The following is a 25,441-nucleotide window of genomic DNA, read 5'->3' as shown; positions in this document are numbered from 1 at the left end:
TTTGTCCGGTGACTCGCGCGAGATGTGCGGATATCTCGCGGGAGATAATCTCGAGGTATGGTCTCGGCTATTCCACTTTCACGATGTAAGTCGTGCTTTAAGTCGCTTTTAATCGAGTTCTCAGGTCGTGTAAGTCGAGGGAGAAATGCGGCGGCACGTCCTAGCACGTTCTAAGGATCGCCGGACGATCCTGCTGAAAGGGAGCCGAGAGGAAGGTGCGTACAGCCTGCTTTATATGCAAACTGCGGGAATGAACGACGTCGCTTCCCTGGGTCTTAAGGCGCTAAGTAATTGCGCCAAGTAATTCCCGGATATGGGTTATCGTTATCAGGAAAATCACATCAATATTTCACCCCGGTACTTTTGAATTTGGAGTTTTATTGGGGGGGGGTGGGGAGGGGGAGTTGATCATAGTTCGCGGAACATGTGCAATTCGAAAGCGATCCCCGTTATCTGTGTATTGAATCCCACGAGTAATTCTCTGTGCGCAAACACCGCTCTATTTTTAATTTCGACTAGCACAACACAGGCGCGCACGCTATTATTGTTTTTATTATTATTATTTTTATTATTATTGTTTTTATTTTAATGTGTTGTGTCAGTAAACACAATCTGTCACCGCGATGACAGCTAATATATACGTCTTACAAACCATATACACATGAGAGATGTCAGAAATAACGCAAAAATCAAACTCGAAAAATAGTGAGACCGAGTAGTGGGAAAACGTGACTAAAGTCACGTGTCTTAAAAAACGTAACTAAAGTAAAGTCACGCGATCAAGGTCAGTGACAGGTTTAGTATATAATATATATAATAGTATATATAGTATAGTATATAGTATATACATATTATATATATATTATATATAATACAATATATATAATCAATATTGAGAGAATCGATTGTAATTATTTACACACGCTTTTTCTGGTGGGATATCTATATAATTGAAAAAAATGTTAAAAAAATCACAATATATAATACTTTAAACATCACGATTTTCATAGAATAAAAAACTTAACAGTTTTTTTAGCTGTACATACACGCGTTTTCAAAAATAAATATGCAATTTTCATATTGTTTGGATTTTACTTCGATTAATTTATTATCAAATTTGAGATTAAAGTTTTTTTCACATTTGTTTGCGATCAAGGCTCAAATAGATTCTGTTACATCGACATGTGCTTGGAGTTAAGTGACGAATAAAGTTCCGTTATCTATTCCATTTAGCTGAGACGGGTTAAAGGGTGCGCCTTTTTCGCGGGGCAAACGAGCCTGAGTTCGCCGCGTTTCTCGTTGAGGGTAAAGGCGGATATTAAAGAGTGCGGGGTCGTAGTGGGCTGGCCCCACAGTCAGCCGCTGTGAAAAACGGCCCTCACTACGGTAGTTAATTCCAAAGAGGTCCCGGTCGTGTCATCAGCTATCCACCGACGCGCTCCCGCGGGACAGCGTCCCGGTAATCGTGGCGTTTTGTCACTTTTACGTCGAGAAACGAGAAGTGAGAGGTTCAAAGAAGCTCGGTGCAGAAGATGGAAGATCACAGTTATTATCGGAGAGGAAACGCACCTTTACTGTGTGCACTGAGACACATAAACTAAGGCTAAAAAAAAGATGGGTCCATTAGCGATCTCGTTTATTTTCGTGACAAACACTAAAAGCCTCAGCAGAGATATTAAGAAGAAAAGCTATTAAACACATTAAAACCAAGAAAAAAAAAGGAGAAAATTATTTTGATTTTTACACGAGTGTATTAATACATATAATTTATTACATCATTTTAATACGTTGATTTTTATAATTTAGTAGATAATAAATATAACTCACACAAAAATGTATCGCGAATTAGTATATAAATTTATCTGAATATAAATTTACTTAAAGACAAGTTCGAGTATAATATGCACGACTGCGTACTGATTGCAGAAATTTGCACTGGCGCGTCTTTTCTTTGATGTTCAAGATTTAGTGGTGTTTTCTCGATACGTCATATTTTAAGTAAGACAACCGGATATATTCGTTGCGTCGCGCATATTCGACACGACGCGTTCTCACACACGCACATATCGGCGAGATGTATTTTAGAGTCGCGTGTCTGGAAACATTGTCTCAGGTCAGTCAGACGCGACATGAATCACGCCGAGCACGTTCACTGCCAAGGAATTGTTCGGTGTCCGCCAGACACGTACGACGAATACTTCGTCGTAGGTTTCGTACGAAATATCGCTTGTTTCACCGGAGTAATATTGAATAATTAGCGCGTGGAAATTCTCGACGCGTTGTTTAACGTAACATTCTCCGATGATAAATAATTTCGATAATAGAATTTCGAAAGCAATAGAGACGCGTACATACCGAAAAACGTATAACAAGAGCATTACATTAGAGAGTTGCAAATTAATTTTTTCAATTCAAAATGTAATGAGATTTTATTTTTTGCGCATATAAGATTGTAATTTATATTAGATATTTTTCAATACAATTAAAATTGTCGAGAGTTATTATACAGATATATAATTTATAACAGTTACTTTTTTTGTATTTTATTGGAACATAAAAAACTTTATTTTCTCTCTTTTGGAATTTTGGAGCAAAACTATCACGAGATAAAAAAATGTACTCTGATATATCTCTTCACGGATTTCTACGTCTCCACAATGTAGAAACAGCATTTCTAATTTTTCTGAAAGCATTCTATGAAGGATAAAAAAAGAAGTCACACGATAAAAATAGAATATCATATCGCGTTTCATCTCTTCAGAGGCAACAAGTTTACTAGACTACCGCATATATAGAACTACGTGTTTATTTACCGTTGAAAAGACCTATCATTTCGTAATATCTTTCATTTCAAGTGTGATGTTAGATTATTTTATGGTTTAAAATTCTAATCTTCTCTGATCGTCAGCCGTCATTAATGTGTCCATCGCGAGCAGGAAGTAACGCAATTGGTTTACGATGCGACGTTCTATATAATTACGCAATAAACGTATGTATATATACGATACCGCTGCTGATCTCTCAGGTGAGACCGGGTATCGAGAGAGAGATATTTATCTAGATTTTCGTACCCTATATTTCTTACTTACGCGCGATAAGCTTACGGTTGCTTTTCGTGGGTTGCGAGAGCGCGCGGCATATTGCTCGGGACAATCGCGATACGACAGACGGAAGGAACGTGCCGCGTAGGGCCTGGAGGCTATTCAATTACGACCAACCGACCGGCTTTGCTTCCTTTACGGACGAGAATTACTACGGCGTAGCACACACGGTTGCCCTCCCGCACGTCGTCGGTGGCCGATAGGTTGCGCTTTATCGGCTCTCGCCAGAGCTCGAAATACCGCGCGACGCATGTGCGACGAATCTGTTTTAAGACGAAAAGCAAACGTGACAAAAATACTTTCCGAGTGTCACGTGTCCCGTTTATCTCTCTTATCAGTTTCTGCGAAAATATTTATCGTTCACATTGATGCGCGCGATCTTGATAATTATCTCGAGAGAGAGAGAGAGGGAGAAAGATTTGCAAGTCCGCGAAGGTACGTAACTGGTATAACAAAGTAAGTGAGTTTTACTTAACGTTCTTGCTTTTATCGTGAAACACGAAATTCGCTTTGCCGAGAAAACACGTTCTTTTTTTTTTTTCTAAACGGTCTTTCTTGGCGTCCCTCGTGACAAGTACAAAACATAATCGCGGAACTTCGGGCTTCTCTCGGACGGATTTTTGCGTCGGGGACACGACGCGAAAGTCGCAACACACAGTGTAACGCGGCAACTCATAAATCCCTCGAATAAAGGAGAGGGAAGCTCTTCACGTAAATACCGCGAAGCCATTAAAACTTTTTGCCGTACTTAGACGGAATTTATTTCGACTTTAGCATACATATGTCCGGCTCGCGGAGAGAACGTTTTCTACGACGTTAGTATGAAAACGTCTCTTGCGGCTTGCGAAAACGCACCGCGGCACATCCGCGCCTTGTGATAATTCCAAAACTTTTGGCTATATCCGCCGGATTTGCGCGGATCTTCACAATAGTTGGCGAAAATTCTGCCGCACGAGATCGCGCTCCCCTCAAGACCCTGCGTTAATTCACGTGACCCATACTGTTTTCCTATTGAAAACTTTGTATCTCCGTGTAGAGAGAAAGTTTCGACGGTTTCGTTAATTACAGAGTTATACGCGCCTTTACGAGCTATAATAAATCGTCGACAACGACACCGCCGTCGGCTTAAAAGGACTTAACCGCGCGAAAGTCCGTGCCGCAAAGCTGAATTCGCGAAATGCTGTTAAGTCCAAACTGCGAAATATTTTTTTTTTCTCTGCAAATTGAAGTAGTTAATCTCGTTAAACTCTAATCGATTTTAATCAAATGCGCGTCTCGTGAAACCTACGTTTGTTTTAATTCGTTTACTTTTTCTGCGTACATGTGTGTGTTGCGCTTCGAACTAATATTTCATTATTTATGTCAGTGTTTAATTAAACGCGTTTTCTTGTTGTCAAACTACGATGAAGGTTATTACATGCGATTCTTGTGTTTCCGGCAAGTTTCTGAAATATATATACATATTTCGCGACAATATCAGCGAAGCGTGTCACATTCGTCTCATTTCATTAAAATAATTTCGTACCAGCAGTCGCGGCTTTGATGTCGCGACGATGTGCAACAAAACGCAATTACGAATTTTGAATGCAAGTTCCGCGCATGGAGAAATGACCGAGTTCGTTCCTTATATTAATTGTCGAGCGATGTCCGCGCGCGGTGTCATATATATATACGTACGAAGCGGTCGACGATTACGGCGAGGAAAACGACTGAGACGGCGTCCCGTGTGAGCGCCAGTCCCACATATAAATTACCATGAGGGTGGTGTGATGTTTCCTAGAGGTCGTTTCCCGTGATGTTCCCGAATTAGAATTCCGTTTTCGTCCCGTCGTCGGTCGGAAAAGTCGCCTCGGGAGAAACTCTGGAATCCGTGATTTTCACTTCGACGAGCCGAAGGATTACTGAAAATTTGATTAAAAAAAAAACGAATATATCGCGCGGTTTCCAGAGTATCCTTTACCTACGTTTAGTTGAACGTTCGTTTACAATATTACGAGAATTAGGAAGAAGTGGCGATCAGTTGAATTAATAATTGAGACCATCGCGATAAAGTGCCGAGCAGTCAGTAAGCAATTAGGTTCGTTATCGTGCAATTGCGATTCTCTACGAGAACAACTCGTTGTCCGATTAATTTAATTACACTTTTAACGCGTGACCTCGAGAGGCAAATAACAGCGCGGCACACGATGCGTATATGTCTCTATCATCTTTTATTTATATAACCGCCAGGTAATGCCTCCACCCTCTCAATAAGAAGTAAGTAGGCTGGTTCTTTGTAAGAACGCTTCTTCATCGCGCGGCGATCTTCACACGTCGTCGCGTAACAATCTCTCTCGCGCGCGCTCGTGATATCACGTCGCGACCGAGGCAATCGCGATAAGAACAGTATCATGAACCCGCACGTAAGTGCGACCTTGTACGTGCTTGCACGTAGCTTAGGCATGAGAGTGCATTATATGCATAAACCGCCACGCGAAACAAGTCCTTGGGAATAGCGGCTGTAAAAAGAAAACGACGAACTCCCTCTCCTAGTCGACCTTCTTCGACGTTGTTCTCGCTCTCTCGACCCCGTCGTCGTCGGGGGCTATCCCCGTCGAGGGGTGTGCGCGAATCACGATTCAATGTTAATGATAGCGTTTGTCGTGACGTTGTGAAACATAGCGGCGGCCGTTCGAGAACTTATTGCCGTTCTCTCGTGGCGCGCGCGTAAAACGCTGCGGGCAGATATATACAATATGTGAGAGGTTTGTACGGAGCGGATTTAATTCTCGAAAATATGTGAAGTGCACCGACCCCCGGTGTTTATGTTAACGGAACTGAGCCATTAAACATGAATCATGCTTTTGAGGCTAACAAGTTAGTGTGTCACGCGCGGTAATAAATGTTTTATATATGTATGTTATATAACTCGAAGAGAGATGGCTTCTCAATCTTCATCTCATCACGCACACAACGTTTCATTGTACGCCGTGTCTAAGTTTATTGCGTATAAAAAGGTTTTATTACGCAAAGAGATAAAAAACAAAACACGAGTATGTTCTCAAGAATCTTGTACAAAATTATTTTACTGTTTTTTTTCTCTTTCTCTCTCTTTGTGTATCGCACTTCTCGGCAAAGTCTGAATGGCGCGTTTAATCTTCCGCGCACAAGTAACGTGACGCGTAAAATCTAACACGTTCGTTTAATTAAATCGATGAAATTGACGGACAAAAGTAATACGCTTTATCCTATTTTCGAAGTAAGACCAATTTTCCTGCCGCATAGTCATTCATCAAACGTCGTGGGCTTTTAGCCCACGTTTCGTTCGGTTGAGAGCGACCGATAAATGGCCGTGTCGACGCTGCCGCGTGCACTTGCATCGAACGCGCGTAATAATCAGTCAACGACCGCGCTAGGCTAAACGCACGCGCGCGCTGCTACTTTTGCGTCAGGGTCGACTCTGCAACGTGCACGTAACGTTGGGTTAGGTGAGTAATATCGTCTCTCTGTGCCAGAGCTATTTACCGGCTCTATTCTTACACACGTCAGCATACCCCCGTCGAGAATAGGCATCTCGCGAGTGTGCGTGTTTGTGACTATAACGCGCTCGCATGATAGCAGACGGTTCATCGTAGCGCGCGGTTATTTTATTTTCGATATCATATTTTTAGAAGATAGTGAGCGTTATTTTGCTACGATATATATATATCAGACATCGGTGATGAAAAAAAAAAAAACTTAGCGAGGAAAGAATTATATGTGAAGAGAAATAATTCTCTCTCTTTTGTGTTATCCTTAATTATGATACAGTTACATTTGCGAATAATAAAATTTTGTATTTTGAATTGCGATAATTGAGCGGAGAAAATTCTCAGATTTCTTACTCTCTGAGATATTGAACGCTCGGTAATTAGTCGATCGATTGATCGGCCACCTTTGATGTGAGAAAACTGCGCTGCGCAACTAGCGTGATTCGCTTTAACGATGATGACTATGATTATCTTGTCGCACGTCAGATCCATAGATTGATATTCTCACCGATCGGCAATTAAACTCTACCTCGACGGGCAGAGGTAACCTTGAAAAAAAAAACAAAAGCAGCGTACAGTTTGCCGAGTAAATCGCCTAATCACCGAGGTAGCAAAACATTATCTTGTGTAAAAAAAAAAAAAAAAAAAAAAGAAAACTCTGTCTACATAGTTTCTGTTGCCAAGCGCCTGCATGGTATGTGGGCAACGTTTTTGTGGTAGGTTAGTAATTCCGCCGTCTCACGGGCGTTACGTATTCGCTTCACGCTACGAAGCCCACGCGTGCTTCGCAGCTGCACGCAGCCAGCAACTGCCTGCCTGGACCCGATGACTGAGGGGTACGCTTTTTCCACGTCGCCATATATTATCGACGCTCAGCTACAGCGTTGTACCGGCAAAGAACGGGGGATGAAACGTGATCGCACCCGGAGTGTGCGATGCAAGTCGGAACGTTTTACCGCGCGTTGCAATATATGGGCGCGGTTGACACTCAAGTTGACGATCAATCTTATTAACGATGAGGCTGCCAACTGATGCGCCTCGTCTAATGTTTAGGCATAGAATCCGGTGCTTTAATGATACATTCTCAAGCGATACTTTGTGAAATGCTTGTATCAATACGCGTAATAATGTTTTCTTATTAGAGATCAAAAAATCTGTAAATTAAATCAAAGATGTATACATTTCTGATTGCTGATAAAACTTAATCACTATTTTTCGAATGTTACGGAAACCATAAAATTATACGTTACGTTGAAACAAAAATACACCGCCGGAAACAATATGTCGCTAAAAGAATCTATAGCGGAGGCTCAACGACTGAACTTTGATCGATCTTTTGACTCGCGTGATTGGGTCGGGATGATCGAGTTCATTTTTTTTTCTCTCCTCGAATATTGTGCCATCTAAAAATAAAACTACAATAAAAACTATAATTTCTATTGCCGTGCTCGCACTATCTACACACACGTGTACACACGCTATGAATGATGGCGTCGTGAAGGAACAGATACACTTTGCTATATGAGCGAGAAAATTGAATTTATATCAGAATAACAGGTCGTATTCTGACCTCTGACGCGTTTCAATTGAATAACAAGTTTCTGGCGCGAAGTAATTGATTCGTCCTAGGAGTCATGACACCTCTCTCTCTCTCTCGTCTCCGTTAAGACAAATCGATCTCGCGGCGTGTGCGTGTGGTAGGTCGACCAATCGCGTTTCGATCCTTGGCTTGGGTAGCGCGCGCCCTGCCCTGTGACGCACACGAGACGAGAGGTGACAGTTGGGTTTCCGTTGGCCTAGGTCAGTAATACCGTCTGTTGATTCTATTCTTACGCGCTCTCCCTTGTACTTAACACACTGTCAGCCTGGAATGCGACGAATGTAGCTTGCAACGGAGACGGCGGGTGCATTATAGAGTAGAAGCGTGTTTTTTGAAACACAAGTTTTTTTTTTCTCGTATAATATTCGGACAAAAAATGTGGAGAGAGAAATATTCGTAGTTTTGCGTTGCGTCTAATCAGCACAAAGAAATTTAATGTTTCAGTTTTACGACGCGCAAAGGAAAAGTATGTTACACGTGTGGTTACAAACTCGATGTGCGTACAATTAACACGTAACTGTATATAATTCGTTGATGACGTGTTAAAGTGATTAACGTGCGTGTTACGTGAATGACGTGCAAATAGAAATTTTCTTCTGCCCCGTGATTCGCGTAACAACAGAGAGAGAGAACACATGCAGGAAGTGATAAAGAAAATTTATCGTGTGCGCTTAGAAGTGCAATTCCTCTTTATCGCGGATTAAGATTCATTTAATTAGTCTCAGTCACACACATACACACACACACACACATACACAAAACGCTCGAGAGTCAGTGTGTTATTTTACTATATATTTTTTTAACGTAGTTGTATTTACGATACTACGAACGCACCGTGTGAGAACAGTCTCATAAAATAAATTATAATTATATTCTCCAGGTATATTGGCGAACTACTCGTAGCGAGTTAAAGGTCACTTCGCGATGGAAAACTTCGAACCCGTGCAAAGACGATATGTTATTGGTAGGGTAATTAAAAAAAAAAAAAAAAAAAAAAGAAACGTATACCCACGAAGTGGTGTATCAAGATAAATGCTTGGTCTAGGTTAGTGATAATTATACGTATTATTAGTTATGTTCCCAACGGGAGGCGGTAAAGCCCGGGTGTCGATTAGTTAGACGTTTCTTAATGAGATTCCGATGCTAAGTGCGCATAATGAGCACGTTTTCCAACAGCGTAGCACGAGCGGACACAAACATTTCGCCGTTTACTAGAAGCCGAACAACGGCGCGGCGAGAACGGTGTCGGGGTAGTGCAGTAAACTCGTGCCGCGTCGGATAAATATACGGTATTATGTAAGTTGTTTGCAAGCCAAGAAGAGAGCCGGTCTACGAATGCGGTCGGTTTATACGCGCATTGCGCAATAATTTGTGCGAACTCTGCTCGTTCGGTGAGCGGCATTTAGCTGAGCGCGCGCGCGATGGCTTTTCATTATTCTCCGTCGTTGTGGAAGCAACAAACAACAAAGCGATAACGCTGGAATAGCGCCGGAGGACCGTGAGAAAAAAATAACATTTTGTGCAAGCGCTGTACAGGCTCGAGAATTTTTGCAGTCGGGGATTTTGCTTATACATACTTTCTCTTTCTCGCTTTTTTGCGATTATCACTATTGAATTCGTCGAGTAAAAAAGATAAAGAAGATAAGGCGAGTGTGTGTTGAATTTTTAAACAACATTAAATTTCCAATTCTCACTTGAATTGTAGCTCGTTGTCGGATCGACGCTCCTGGCAATTCGGAATAATCGCGATCCGAGCATACGCCAATGCTTCTGGTTAATGGGATATAACCCCATCTTCGCTACGATGGCAAAAGTTCTCTTTTAATAGCTTGCAGTTTTTTTTTTCCACAAAGGTGATTAATTTTCTATCGCCGCTAGGGCGGGGTTTCTTTCTTTTTTTTTTTTTTTTTAGACGGGAGAAAATTTCTCTGCAAGGAAACTGTCAGCGCGCGCAACGTCAATTTGTGACGATCGTCAAATCAGCCGACCATTATCTGCCATCACCTACCGTTTTTCTATCTCGTCTCTCTCTGGCAAATCGCGCGCCCCTCCGCCTCTGTCATTTCGTCGTATTGTTGGTGGATAAAGGGTCGGATCCTAGGTACACGTCGTGTTCTCTCTTGTGGCAACGTGTCCCGGGTTGACACCCGCTCTTTTAGCGGGCTGTTCAGATTTCGGGACAGCCAGCGAGAAACGGTAACGATCAGCCACGACAGCTGTTAATGCGCCACGATGAATTCGATTTGACGACCGGAGGGTAACGGAGCGAACAAAGAGAGAGAGAGAGAGAGTAAAGCTGATCTCTCAGGAACAGGCCCCTAGGTGAAAACTACTGCTTGATTGCGTACGAATGTGACGCGATTTCATGGGTTTCGTCGTGAAAGAAGAAAGAGAGAAAAAGAGGAGGGGGGAGAGGAGAGGAGAAAGAGAAAAGAGAGAAGCCGCAAGCTCTGGCAATCGCGTCGACGTGTCGGGAAGGACGAGGGTGCGAGAATAGGAAGCGCGCGGGGCGCGTTCGCTCCCTCTCCTTAGCGAGATCGACAGGTTCAAAGGGATTTTCGAAGGACTCGGATTTTCTCTCGTTTGAGAAGCGTGCGACGTGAATTTTCAGACAAGCGCGCGCGGGTCACGTAACCGCGAGCGAATACGTCAGCGCACACGGCCGTGTGTGCTGATTTTTGCCTCTTCGCAATAAGCACGTCGTCGATTGTGTGGTATCGCATAAACGTAGTATCTAAAAAAATGAATTTTGACAAACGTTGCACATACCAGCGGAAAAGATTAATGTGTGTCTCTGTTTGATAGAAAGATTGATCATTTTTTGTCGCAGCAGAAGAATGTCCGAGATTTGCATTAACCTGTCACGAAAATATTTCGAGTTATTCAAAGAATAACTTGGCGGCTCTTTTATTTAGCTTCTTTGTTTCCCTGTGTTGTAACCGTTTTTAGTGCGGCACTATTTTATCTAGTGCCCTACAGAGAGTAGCGTGGACAGCTGGCCCGCGTTGGTCCTTTCGTCGTTTTGATGATAATGGGGCACGTGCCACAGGGGACACAAAGAAAGCCGTTTTCTAAAGCTAGAACACACATAATCGGTATATAAACTTCTATACCCGCAGCTTTAAAAGTCCGTCAAACAACAGAACGGTAGAAACACTTTCTCCAGAGAGTGTTGTTTAGAAAACAAGAATAGATGATGATGGTCGTTTTAAAGGTAGTTTTTCGGTTTACCCAACAGCAGAAAAAAAAAAAACACACACTTTATCTTCTTTTAACGAAGAGAAGACAAGACTCTACGGTGTATAAATGCGTGTTGATTGCAGTGATAAGAATTTTAAATTAATCGAAATGTGTAATTCCCGTCACGTGGCAGAGGGAATTTTAATCGCTTTGATCTCTCATTGTTAAATTATTCCGATTGAAGTTCTTCTCATTCTCTCACGTTCGATATTACTTAATTAAATTGTGCATTTGATTTGTACATGTCTAATGCACATTAACGTTCGTCGCGTCGACCGGATCCGGGTTTGGTCGTTCCGCGCGTGCGCGCGCGCGCGCTATTCGTCCTGGTAATCTTCTTAACGAAGAATCCACCCCTCCGTCATCATGCGGCGGAAGGGAAATACTACTTCCTTGCTAAATCCAATAAGCGGCTATCGGATACGCTTGTCTACTCTCCCGAGAGATGAAATTCGTGACCATTGCGCGTCGTGAAGAAGGGGGAGCGCGGATGGACAAAACAGGAGGACGAGAAAGACAATCCCATTCTGCTCCGCGTTCGGCGGGAGCCAAAAGAGTCCCGAATTGAGGACCGACGAGTGGCAGGTGCGCTCCCGTTTCTAGGATCGAGAGTTGTATCCTTAATACGGTATTTCATCGGTCATAATCCTCCCTTCACAGAACGTCCCTTTGTTCTCGTGAATGAAAGTGGTGTGTGTGGCATCGATGGTTATATATCTTCTCTTTCTGACTCTTGTATGCCAAGAACTTGGATGAAAATAACAAAAGTCAGTCGATACGACATAACGCGAGGTTATGAGCCGCAAAAATTTCTGAAAGTATTTACCTTTCTTGATTTTTAATTAAAAAAAAAAAAAAAAGAAAAATGACATTCCATCTGCAATGCATATATTATTAGAAAGTATTTAAAGCGTGTCGACGTAATAACATACAATTGTTTAATATATCATTTTTATACATCTCTCATATCTTTAATCTTTATTTTCTGCGCTTGGACGACAAGATCAAAGATAGATGAAAGAGAGAGAGAGAGAGAAAGAGAAGTATTGCGGAAGAACAAGTATACATATTCAATTAATAGCAAAGTTTTCTCGTGAATTATATCTGTGCCAAACGAACGAGAGAATGGATTCGCAACAGAGAAGCGACAGAGAAGATGCGAAGTCGATCGGAGACACAATTGAAAGAGAAGTTTCGCTTTTCTCAACTTCGGAAACTGCGAAACTTTCCCGACGCACAGTCGGTCGTCTCTTCCCTAACTGCCTATCCTCGAGACACGCTCTTTGTTCTCCGAACACTTCTGTTATTTCGTTGATTTCAAGATCTCAAAGAACAGAGCTAGATTCCGGCAAAATATCACTGATCATCTCTGGATTATATTTCAGTCGTTGCAGTTCAAGTGTTTTATTTATAAAATAAATGATAAAAACACGGTCAAGTGTCTTATTTATAAAATTACATAAAAAAATTTAAATCTAATTGGATGAAATCATTAAATTGCAGTAATATAATTACTTTGTATTTTTTTTGTGTAGAATAATTCTTTCTGGTTTGCTTTTTGTATTTTAAAACATCTAGTTCGGTAACTGACTTTTGCACGGGTTGCATTTTGCGTGCAGAACATTTCAGGCTATAAATTTTCTTCGTATAAATAGTAACGAGTATTTTTTTTTTTTTTTTTTTTTTTTTTGTAGAATTTTATAGCGAAAAAACGGATTTATGCAAATTAGAGAGGGAAAAGAGAGAGAAGGACACCCTCTTCGATACTTTTCTCCTGCCCAAGAGCCGTCGAAAATATGTCTCCCTTCTCTTGAAAAGTAATTTGAGACGAGTTCCTTGGTGGGACACGAGAAATGCTTCTCCTGTATGTCGACCAAGTCCCTTCGTTTCGTGAAATTGGAAAAGCACGAGAAAAGCAGCAACGTGGTCCCTGGACGATGGAAGGATCGCTAATGTACCTTGTGGCACGCTCGAGGATGGAAACTCGAGAGTCAATGCGAAGTGATCGAACGGGAAAGATAAGGGGAGAAGGCAACGAAGATGGAGAAACAAATGGAGGAAGAGAGCAAAGAAAAACGGATGTGCCAACACATGTATGCGTTACACCTGCATGACGTGTGTCTCGAATAATATAAAATACAAGATTGCGTTAAGAATTGTTTCATTTTATTAAATTTTTGGGGATATATATATAGTTTCTTTTCGCCAAAATTGCTCAAATAAAGAAAACACGAAAAATGTTGAGAAATATTTGCTTTTTTTCTCTATTCGAATGATTTTATACGCGAACGAAACGAACTAAATTATCAGATAAATATTTAGGTAGCAATTTTTCAGTTACACGACGCGCTATAAGCTCACTATCATGTAAATTGTCATAGACAAAAAATATAGAAATGTTGAGAGAATATTTCGACGCACGTTCTCTCACTTCCTTTTTTTCAATGCCTGGAAGCTGAATTCGCAAAATACCTCGACAGCTGTCTCGCGAGGCTTCTTTCTCTTTCTTCTGCCACACATTCTCGCTTCCCTTCTTTTATACTCGCCCTTCTGCACACCCCATTTCCGCAGCCCCGAGGCGCTCCTGTCGAAAATCTGCACTCCGTACTTCCGGCGCCCTCGCCACGTCCGTTCTACGATGCAGAACAAAGAAAAGAAAATACTCGACCGACCGGAAACGAGATATCCCGCTTCGCTTCCGCGCTTCTCTTGCGAATTACGTGACGATGATTTTCTGTGTCGCTCGCGGATTTCCTGATGACGCTCCTTGTTCGTTGAAGATTGCACCTGATGTCTAAATGTTTTCGCGCACGCGCGTGTGTGTTGAGAAAAAAAATTAAAAACAAATATTCTTATTTAATAAGGTCAGACGTTGAAAAACCAGACTCAAGATTTCATAAAACTTACTATTATATGATTTGAATATATAAATAAAATTTATATTACCAGTTAAATTTTTTGTATGTGTGTTTTTTGCTCGTTATCGTAATATGTATTTTATAAAATTTAAAAACAAATAGAGCACGTTAGATCAACAGTAATATGGTACGACTTTATGTTGGTGTTCTGTAACATGATATAATGTGAAGTATAAAGAGCAAAAAAGGCGATAAATAATTTTTAATATTGAGCAAAACGAGTTTTGAAAAGAAAAAAAAAGAAAAAAAACCTTGATTTGAAACTCCATGTTGTAATCTGATAATTAAGAGTTACATTATTCGCTGGTCGAAGAAACGAATGGTTTGGGGGTCAGTGACAATGCTTTTTTTTTGTTGTTTTAAAAGAAGGTCCGATCCCTAACCAAGACAGGTGTGCAAGTATAAAGGATATCGAAAGAATCGCTTTATCTGATACAATAAAGTATTAAAAAAAAAAAGAAGCTCGGGGTCGATCGATCGATCAATCAGTACGCTTGAACACTTGTCGCCAATTCACGAAAGCAATTTTGATAATGTCACTTGTTCAGAGGCTTTTAAATTTCAGTTTTTTTAATGATCAGATTGAAAAAGTTTTCCCTAGATGAGGTATGAGCTTATTTTGTAAAACTTATTTTGTTATTTTTAATATTTTTTTGATTATTTACACGACATTAATTATGACTACGTTAAAACATGCAAGATTTAAATTTGTAAACATTTAATGTGCGGAAAAAACACAAATTTATTTGTTTACACGTATTTAATGTGTTTATTGTGTACTGAGGATTGTTATTTGACTTTACAAATGAATAAATATCTATGTATTTACATACTTATCTCTTGAAGCGGCGATATTTACGTTTCTTTCGTTTTGTGTACTTGCCGCGATCGATTATAAATTTAGCTTATAGTCAATAACACGCTCCACTTGCTACGCGATTATATTTTTGGATTTTATAATGTTCATTCGGTTGTGCAAGAGAAACAAGTCAACTAAATTTATATCTCGTCTAATACACTTATCTCTCTGTATGTTCTGGTTTGAACACGCAATTACAAAACGAAATTTGCATAAAATTGGGTTTGATCAAACACCGGGTATATATTTTCAACAGAAATTAATTAGGATATTTGATCAATTAAACAATATTTTACACTTGTTTTAAAGTATCATTCGTGGAAAATAATTTAATTTGATTTATATAACGCAATTTTTTTTACACTAAAGTTTCTCTTTATTTTTGTTACAGGTAAGAACACGTTTAACTCATGTAACGCTGCGAAACTACTGTAAGCGCCTTACGTAAATGCAACGTAAGTATATATTAATTTTCTCGATTATACATTTTCGTCGGTAACAATACGTATTTACCGAAGAAACAAACTGTGAACTCGCTAACAGACTATAACGATCTGATGTCAGGACAAATCAAGTTTTTAATTCTCACGTTAAGGTTCCGGTTTAATAATCAAAGTGAGTCGCGATATCGACCAGCGCGAATGTAACAGATTAAAACTCTAGTAATCGCGCGATCTCTCAGGCAAACGTCGAACGAGTCCAACCCGTTTTTGCTGACGTAAAAATGGCTTGGTGGTTTTCGATCGTGCGTGGCATCTAAACGCGTACAAATTTATATTCTCCGAAATACAAAACACACCACGGAAAAGCCACAAACCGGTCTCCAAAGAAAATCTATGTTCTGTCGATTGAATCGCATTTACAATTCAGTAAAGTAACTCTAGTTTTCTAAGTTTGCACGTTCGCACACGAGAACCACGATTTTGTCGCGAATGCCATGATTGGTAGTCGCGAGTTGCAAACCTTCGACACATACGTCGATGCTGTTGCGGGAGATAAAGCGGCAACGACCGACTTCAAGGTAGCTCAGGCAGTCTCGGCCGCTTATGTAAGCTGTTTGGAAGTCCGTTTATGCCTCCTAAGAAAGACCGAGACTGAGCAACAAAGAGAGAGAGAGAGAAAGAAAAAGAGAAAGAGAGAGAGAAGAGCAAGATAAAATTAAAAATACTTTTCCTTATCTTTTCGTTGGCACGCGATTACGGTTTATCTAAATAATTATTATCAGAATTTAATTATATAATAGAGTTCGGGTTGTTGTCTGGTAATGTGATTTTTGGATAATTGTGGATGTTTATCTTAAAGTTTTCTCAAAATTTCACGTTGAGTCGAGATAAAATATAAATCTCTTGCGATAACGTAAATCTCATATGTGATCGTTGATCTTCGTTGATCAAAAATCGAAGTTCGAGTATCCGCTAATAGACCAAACATTACTTGCGGTCAAGTAAGTAATGATTTAAGCGAGAGTTTCTAGGTCGCTCTTAGGTCGTGTACACCGATATTCTACGCTCGTGTACGTACGTGGCAACTATAATTGAAACGTTATCGTGCTTCTCACATCGGCTGGATACTTTATATGCTGCAGCTCATTTCTCGTCTTGCAGCTTCTCGATTCGCAGCTATGTAGCCGTTGCAACTCTCTCTCTCTCTCCTTCTCTTACTTTCATGACTGAATACGACCTGTAACCTGCACAGATCCGCTTTCAGAAACTTGCTGATCGACTCACGGTTGACTCTGACACGCGCGCGTTGAGTCTTACGTTGCAATTTTTCTTCCCGGGTCTTTTCAAAGAGAAATTCGGAATAGAGCGTAATTATGTCTGTGCAATTAACACACTTTGGACAATTAAATTATATATACGATATATAAAAATATATAAAATTATTTTATATAAAACTATTTTTGAAAACTATGATTTTTGTGCTCGCTTTTTAATTAACTTATAAAGAGTTTCTCTCTGCACAACAAAGATTATATATATATTTATATAAGTACATTATATAAGTACATTTATACATAATATATTTTTCTATGATGTTGACAGTAGGTAGTTCTTTTCGAAAAATCGTTCCCGCGCGATATTGATATAGTCATTCATTCTATTCCCGAAACCTTGATTAAACCTCGTGCGTCATTATCTGCGCGATCTATTCGCCGTTAACTTTCGATCGAGAAGGCGACGTCGAGCCGGTGAGGAGGACATTTAAATGCAAATGCACTTTTTACTTATATTTATATGCAAATGAGCTTTTCCCACGGCGAGAGAGGAACCGGTGCTACGCCAACCCCTCCGATAAATGCGACGTGCTCGTGAGTCGTCCTCTCGTCCTTTGCACACACACACACACACACACACACACACACACACACACACACATATATAACACGACGACGTTCGTAAGTTAGGCGAAAAGCAGTCGGCACGCGATGCCGGAAGACAATTATTACATCACGCGCGCGTTAACGTCACGCGGTTGAACGAAATCGCACTTTCGGAAACTTTAATATCAACGATTGCGACTCTTCTTTGCGAAGATCAGTTTTGATTGTCAGGCGAATCGCGACGTTTAATCCTTGATTGTATTGCGATATGTAAGAAAGGGGGAAAAAAAAATGAGAGAAAGAGCTTATGACACACTACGCGATAATTTATGTGGAAACGCATTCTCTCTCTTTCGTAGATTCGTCTCGTTGCGTTTGAAAATTAGTTTAAAAAGAAGCGTGTGCGTAGATCCCCGACGTCGTTCTCTTCTTATAAAAGATAAATTCAAGAGGAGACGACGGATATAGTAACGGAGTGAATTCTTCACATGTTGGGGAGAACAATATGCTCTCTCGAGTTACGGGAAAGTTTTCTCCAGACACATATTGCCCTTATCGTTTTACGTTAGGAGAATTCCATTTGGGGACGTCGTGCTCTTTTTTTTTGCTCGTGATACTACTTTGTGCGAGCCGACCGATCAAGATTCATGCATATATACATGGTCGGCTCTTATGTCTAACCGTTATCGGTTGCACCGAAAAATTCTCTCTTGCGGTTTCTCGTTCGCAAGAATAGATTACGATCATTTGTCATCAATCGAGGCGTCGTAGACTCCCGTGCTTTGCGCACGAAAATCACGTTACAAACAAAAGATGGCCAAAATAATTGCCACGATATATATATATATATATAAATAAACTTTATCGAAATTTGTAACAGAAGATCTGAGAGAAGAAATGAATAGATTAAACGTATTTAATTTCGCGATATAAGAGTGAATTCAAATTGAGTCTGCAAATACACATGCGCTCGTTATATCTCATCTCTGTTCTCTCTGCTGACGGTACATATAATTTTCCACATCGAGCTGCATATCAATAAGACATATCAGTATCAGAGCGTGTTCAGTTACAGGGTAATTCGTGATATTGAATGTTGCTAATAGAATCTTTGCTAAATGAATATGCAGCCGCGGCTTTAATTACGATACGCATCGAAATTGCGCATTTCGATACGTTACGACGTGATATATACACACAACGCATACACACATCGTGATTTCGTACATTAATCGATGTGCTTGGCGTTTCGCCTGAATAACAGACGAGAGTATAATAGAAATAATTGATCCGTAATTATCGAATACGCGCGCGCTCGCAGAAGGGAGACACAAACCGTATCTCGCTTTGCCTTTCCTCTCGATATCGTCTGTTCTATCATCTGAGAGGTGATGGAACGCTCTTCGCTCGCGAGGAACCGATCTCGAAAGTTGTCAGGCGCACATCGCGCCGCCTTAATGGAATTTGAATGTCGTTAGCCGAAGTAACCAGGCGTAAGGAAGGGACGGTTATCCCTATTACCGCGCGAATAGAGAGAGAGAGAGAGAGTCGCTTCTCGTAGAGATTTCGTCGTCCTGCGGTGTGTGCGAGTCGTCGGGTTTATTGGAGCACGAAAATGCGCCAGCTTCGACAACCGTGTCGTTAGTACCCACTTGGGGTACTACGACGGGATATCGCGCGTCTGCTACCGAGCGCGCAAGAACAGCGCCGTAATTAGCGCGTTCGTTATGCCGTTTTGCCGCTGTTAGCGCTCGTCCCGTGAGACGCGAGAACGTTTACGTATTTAGCTGTCGCGTCCAACGCGCGCCGTACGTTTACGACACCGCAGACTGGAAGTTTCAAGTTTCTCCGCGTATTTCTTTGAGAACAAATGTACTAATTGCTGTTTATTATTATTATTATTATTATTAGTATTTAATAGTACTCTGCGTTGTGACTACACAAATATCTATCTCTGTGAGAAATAAATTTTGCATTTCTTAAATCTCGTAGATTGGGAAGTTCGATAAGAGGGTTTTGTAATTAAAACGTATAAAGTTACTCTTTCCGGCTCTCGTGGTTAAGTTACTTTTGGAAATGTGTTATAAAATGTATTATATCTATCTCAGATGCGAAAAATCAACCGTGTGAACGAACGTTGCTTCATTCGACGCGCATAATTATGACGCTGATTTGGAATATTCGCGAAATATTTCGAAATACGTATTAATATTGCAACAATTTTACAGCAAAATGTGGATTATATATAAACGCTTTAAATAGCGTTCGAACAGACTTGTTGCTATCCGCGCGAGAAAGAAATACAAATGAAGAGAATTGAAGACTTCCTGGCTTACGCGAGCGATTACGACTGCTTTCAAACGATTTTCCATTTCTCATGCTTTACATTGTGCAACGCGCTTAACTGTAACGTCGGAATATAATACCAGCACCATGTGTGTGCATGACTCGATCACCGGCGAGTAAGCACAGCGAGCGAGAGCAATGACGGAAAAGACACGGCGAGTGTTGCGATAAAGAAAAAGATCGCGCAATCTTTTCTGGGTTAAATGTCAACAACTGCTTATTGTCCGGTTTTTTTCTTTTTTTTTTTTTTAAGTAATGCAAGAAGATAAATTTTCAATACAAGTTTAACACTGTGCTGTTACACGATTACGTTATTTCGAAATAGAGCAAAAATGGAGCATATTGTGCGGGGCAGAGATGTAAATGCAAATTTCCACATAAAGTTGCACCAACAATGCCTCGATACTTTAACAACAATTAAAAGATGCGTCGTCGTCGTCGGAGCTGGCGCATTTTCAATAAACTTTTTTTTACGCGTGTTAAAGGCACTTACGCTCCTGTGTCCGTATGCATACGTATTACAACGAACGTAGCCGGGAGACGAAAGAAAAAAAAACGAATGTCGCGATCAAAGCAAGGAGAAAATGCATTCGTTTTTTTTTTTCGACGTATCGTCATCGTTCAAGATTGCCGTCGATCGAGAATAAAGAATGTCAGAGCGTGAAGAAACTCAGACGATCGTTCCGTTTCGAAGAAGGATCCGGCAATACGCCGGCTCTGCCGCAGGTGTCTTTCTCCTTTGCGTAAGATAATAGAATTTCACGCGAATCGGAGTAAATCTTCTTCCAAACAAAATGGGAAGAAAAAAAGATAGTTTTTTTTTTCGAAAGTTGTGTGGTTTCGAGACGACATGTTACTCGGACGCGTGAATATTACGACACACAGTTGCAATGTGCGCGATGTGTTGGAGGTCAAAGGGTTAATAACTGCGACCACTGCGAATCGCGCCGTCGCGACGATAATGACGACGACGGCGAGCAGCGACACAAGCAGCTGAAAGAAAAACGCGGCGGTGCACATTTGTGAATACCGTCGGAAATATTAAACGGCCGTCATAAATGAATATCCGGTGGGGAAAAAAATGTCTGCGACAAAGGGGGAGAGGAGGGTGAAAGCGTTAAATAAACTCGCCGGTTCGGTGAATAATTGTCGTTACGACGCGTCAATTCGTCGTAAACGCGGGTCCTGTCTCTGGTGGTCGTGTTCACGGTCAACGAACCTCTTTCTTTCGCGCAGCCTGCATGGGTGGATTCTCGTTGGGATGCGGTCTAGGTTGGAGCGCGCCGTGCATCGAAATCCTGAGGAGCGACGAGTACGACATCGACGTCTTCATGACGGACGTGATCGCGGCGATTTTTCCGATGGGCGCGGCCATCGGCACGCTCGTCGTGCCCGTGCTGATCGACAGAATCGGCCGGAAATGGACGATGATGACACTGACGCCGTTTTTCGTCGGCGGCTGGATTCTATTAATCTGCGCGGGCTCGCGAGTTTCGCTCTTCGTCTTCGGCAGGTTCGTAACCGGCGCCTGCGGCGGCATGTTCTGCGTCCTGGCGCCCATGTATTCCGCGGAGATCTCCGAGAAACAGATCAGAGGTACAAAATTGTTCAAATACGGATATCTCTCGCGGCGTAGCGCAATTCCAAGCCTGTGTGTTTATTAGAACTTCGTCAATTTTTGCGACGTGATTCTGTGCGCGCGTGAAAATTCGGTGACACTTTGGAAACGAAGTTGAACGAAGAAGAGAATTTCGCGCGATTGCACGAAAATGTGACGCAACACCATACCGACGGCACGTGACGCAACGTACCGCGAATATAATAACAGCGCAAAATAAAATAACTAAGGAGCGAAAATTATTATCGGGCCATTACCTTGAAGTCGTGTTTTCTCTTTGCGTCGTAAATAATTCGCGATTTATCGTCATCTCGCGCGCCACGAGAAGCGAGAGAAGAAGCAGCTTCATTATGCGATTCTTCCTTTCTCGTAACAGGGACGACCGGTGTTTTCTTCCAGTTGTTGTTGCTGGTCGGTATACTGTACGTGTACTGCGCCGGTTTCACACGGGACGTGATTGCGATATCCGGCCTCTGCGCGGTCGCACCGGTCGTATTCGGCGTGATGATGATCTTCGTGCCCGAAAGCCCGTTGTTCTACTTCGCGAAAGATAAGGAAGAAGCCGCGCGAAAGTCCATGCGATTCTTTCGCGGCCTGGATTTCGACGTCGAGCCCGAGATCGAGGCGTTCAAGGTTGGTGTCGAGCGATTTCGAATTTTTGCGAACAAAATTTGTTTTATTTCGAAATAAATTTAAGACGTAGATTAATATGAAATTATGTTTGCGTAATCGGGAAAACACGCAGGAACAAGTGAGAAGAAGCAGACTTCAGAGATTGAACATATCGGCCTTCGTGAACAAGCCTATGTTGAAGACACTGGCTGTTGCCTACGTTCTGATGTTCGCCCAGCAATTCAGCGGCATCAACGCGATAATATTTTACGGCGTGACGATTCTCGAGGCAACGGGAGTCGGCATGGAGTCGCTGATCGAACTGGTCATCTTTGCGGTTGTCCAGTTGGTAGCTTGCGTGGCGTCCGCGCTTCTGATCGACAAGGTTGTTACACTTTTGAGATTAGTTACCGTGTGATATATCGGATCCGTGTCGCCCACAGAGTTTTCGCGATCTATTAATTTATTATCTATTGACCGCGGCTGGCATTGCAATCGCAGCTGGGACGCAAACTGCTTATGGCGGTGTCCGAGGCGATGATGTGCGTGTGCTTGTTGGCCTTGGCGGTCTTTTTCGTTGTAAAGAGCTATCAGCCGGAGAAGGCGGAGCAAATGTATTGGTTGCCACTTACGTCGGTGTGCTTTTACATACTCTTCTTCAACCTCGGAGCTGGTATGTAACTAATAATGATGAGCGACAAGTAAGCTCGGACCGCGATGACTTCTTTCTCTTTCTCTCTCTCTTCTTTTTCTCTTTCTCTTCTTCTGATTAATTAAAGTATCGAAAATATCTTCTTTCTTACAAATTGAAACGTATCACTTCGTTTTTTTTTTTTAATTACATTTATTTCTTATGGTTTTTTTTACATGTGTTAGATAAACACAATAGTCCATCAAGAAATGAAGTATCTCTTCGTCTTTTTGTTTCTCTCGCGGAACGCGAAATGCTTGATGACGGTTATCAGGTAAATCTTCACCGAGTCGATTCGTTATAGGTCCGATCCCCTGGGCTTACATGGGCGAGATTTTTCCAATACGCTTGAAAGGCGCGGCATCGTCGAGCGCGGCTTGCTTCAATTGGTTACTCGCGTTTACAGTTACGATATCCTTCCCGAGCGCCGTCGCCACGTTCGGCATCGCCACGGTGTTTCTCTTCTTCGCTCTGATATGTTTTCTCAACGTGTTCTTCGTCATATTTTTCATGATCGAGACCAAAGGCAAGACTTTCAAAGAAATTTACGAAGAGTTTGGGACGCATGTGTTCGATCATGAATCTTCCCGCGTGGAATAAATCATAAGACAAGAATTCTATGGAGCACAACGTGATGAATCTCCATTGAAGAAGAAGTCTGAATAAAGAAGATGAATATATCGTACAATTGATCGCACAATTTTGATGTCAACCGCTGACAATTTCAACGATGTCAATTACGATGACGCACAACGTCATCGTGAAGAATCTCAAAGGTGTATTCAAGCGCCATGAAAATGAAACGTGCCTCGTTTTCTTTACGTTGACGCTTTGTAATAATATTTTGATTACGCGCGCGACATTTGTGCGTACAAGATACTACAGTCGAGACGAAATGAATAGGGAAAAAAGTGAAACTAATCTTTAAAATTGTTAATATACTTACGTGTTTTAATTATAAAAATATTTTTATTAATTATAAAAACAGTAGAATTTTTTCACTACGATTCATTAAAGATCGTCACTTCAGTCAGTGTTAAAAAAAAAAAACATTACATTAACACAAAAGCTCGTGCGATATTTTTTGTTTACAATTTAAATAACTTCATCGTGGGCGTAGTGGCGACTAAAATAATTTGCAGATAAGTGAATTCCTGACGGGAAATGAGAGACGCGATAAATGCGGCATACGAGACCGTTAGTAGTGTGTATGCGCGCCAGAGGATGCGGCTAAACTTGAACCGCGATATTATATGCAAGCGCTACGTACTCGCGATATGTATCGCGAGCAGTCATTGCACGCGCATAACCTTGGCCAAATCGCTCGGAATTAACAACAACGGTTTCTATTCTATTCGCTATTTTTTATTTACTCCGAAACACACAGAAAATCTCTCTAACGATTTCTCGAATAGTTTTTTTTGTCTCTGACGCGTCGTACACAATCCATTATTGTTTTTCTCGCGCTAAAAACAAACGTGTCGGAACATCACACGGGGCCAACATGTGTTTTATAATCGTATTTCGAATACTGGAAAACTCGCACACAGGAGTTGAATCGCAAGTTACGGTCTTTTGCCTTAATGACTCTTTCTGATTCGAAGTGCGTTTGTCGCGAGCGTTCACCCCCCTCTCGGTGGTTGTCAACGATGATGATGATGATGATGATGATGACGATGACGGTGATGATGATGATGATGATGATGATGACGACTCTCTGGCGCGCCTGTTTCTCATTCAGCTACCATGACGCGGTAGACGCTCGCTTTCATCGATTATGCATTCGAATTTATATTTATGAAGCGTCGTGCCAGCGTCGCGCGCTGAGTGTCGCTGTTCTAATAACGAATGCTGCTGTAAACCTCTCGAGAATCGGGCGCAGCGCCTCGGCGTTACATTCCTGTCGCCTACTCGACTGTTTCTTTTTATTATGCGATTGCACGTTCCGCGGATTTTTCGCCGTGGGCGACGACAATAAATAATACGCTCTTTGATGGAAATATCTAGATGCTACAAACGCGTTCGTTTCTCTCTTTTTGTAATTTCTTCTGCGCGCTTGAATTTCCTTTGAGTCTGTATTTTACTTCGATTGACAAGTTTGAAAATTTGAGAGTAAATTTTTTTTTTAACCAAGAGACACACACACGCGTGTGGCGAAAATTTCATCGAAGCGAAGTGTTTCGCAAGTAAGGTAATTTTTCATTACAAGAGCAAGATAATTTTTTATTATAAAAAATGATCATCTCTCACGACGCTTTGTGACACTCTTGATCCCTCTCCGCCGGCAATGTGGGGGATTATTCGAAAACCCAACATGTGGGACATCTTGCGCGGATTCGCTCTCGTTTCGCCGTCGAATAAATTTCAGCAATAAAACCAAAAAAACTGAGCGTGAGAAGGGCAGAACGTTGAGAACGAGACACCAGACAAGTTTTTCGCGCGAGTACAGGGCGGTTCTTTTCTTTATTCGTGGGAAGAAGCCAGACTTTCGGCGTGTCTGCCGGCGAAACATCGGAGAGAGAAACAACTCCTTGAAGAAAAAAATCGCGAACGTTAGCGCGATCGATAGGCGTGACGTCTTCGATTCGATGCGCTTCCTTCGACCGATCTTTCCGGCTGCGTCG

At 41.6% G+C, this 25,441-nt stretch overlaps 2 protein-coding genes across 3 annotated transcripts in view; both read left to right on the top strand.

Annotated features, from left to right (window-relative positions):
• Window positions 1–25,441, top strand: part of LOC109857239 (headcase protein) — a 116,125-nt gene that overhangs the window by 45,639 nt on the left and 45,045 nt on the right. The window lies entirely within an intron of this gene.
• On the top strand, window positions 20,518–23,756 carry LOC109857238 (facilitated trehalose transporter Tret1-2 homolog). Of its 2 annotated transcripts, none has more exons than XM_020433384.1 (6): window positions 20,518–20,622; window positions 21,133–21,492; window positions 21,891–22,147; window positions 22,260–22,511; window positions 22,628–22,799; window positions 23,122–23,756. In XM_020433384.1, the coding sequence occupies exons 1-6, from the start codon at window positions 20,547–20,549 to the stop codon at window positions 23,415–23,417; spliced, it is 1,413 nt and encodes a 470-aa protein (XP_020288973.1). In that variant the 5' UTR covers window positions 20,518–20,546; the 3' UTR covers window positions 23,418–23,756. The 2 variants fall into 2 exon arrangements, with proteins under 2 accessions (XP_020288973.1, XP_020288974.1); XM_020433385.1 differs by having other exon boundaries at window positions 20,552–20,639.

This window comes from Pseudomyrmex gracilis, unplaced genomic scaffold (assembly GCF_002006095.1).
Source record: "Pseudomyrmex gracilis isolate BER0280 unplaced genomic scaffold, ASM200609v1 scaffold_152, whole genome shotgun sequence".
Taxonomy (NCBI): Eukaryota; Metazoa; Arthropoda; class Insecta; order Hymenoptera; family Formicidae; genus Pseudomyrmex; species Pseudomyrmex gracilis.
Note: the sequence above shows the minus strand (reverse complement) of the source record. Positions and strands in the feature narration are given on the sequence as shown.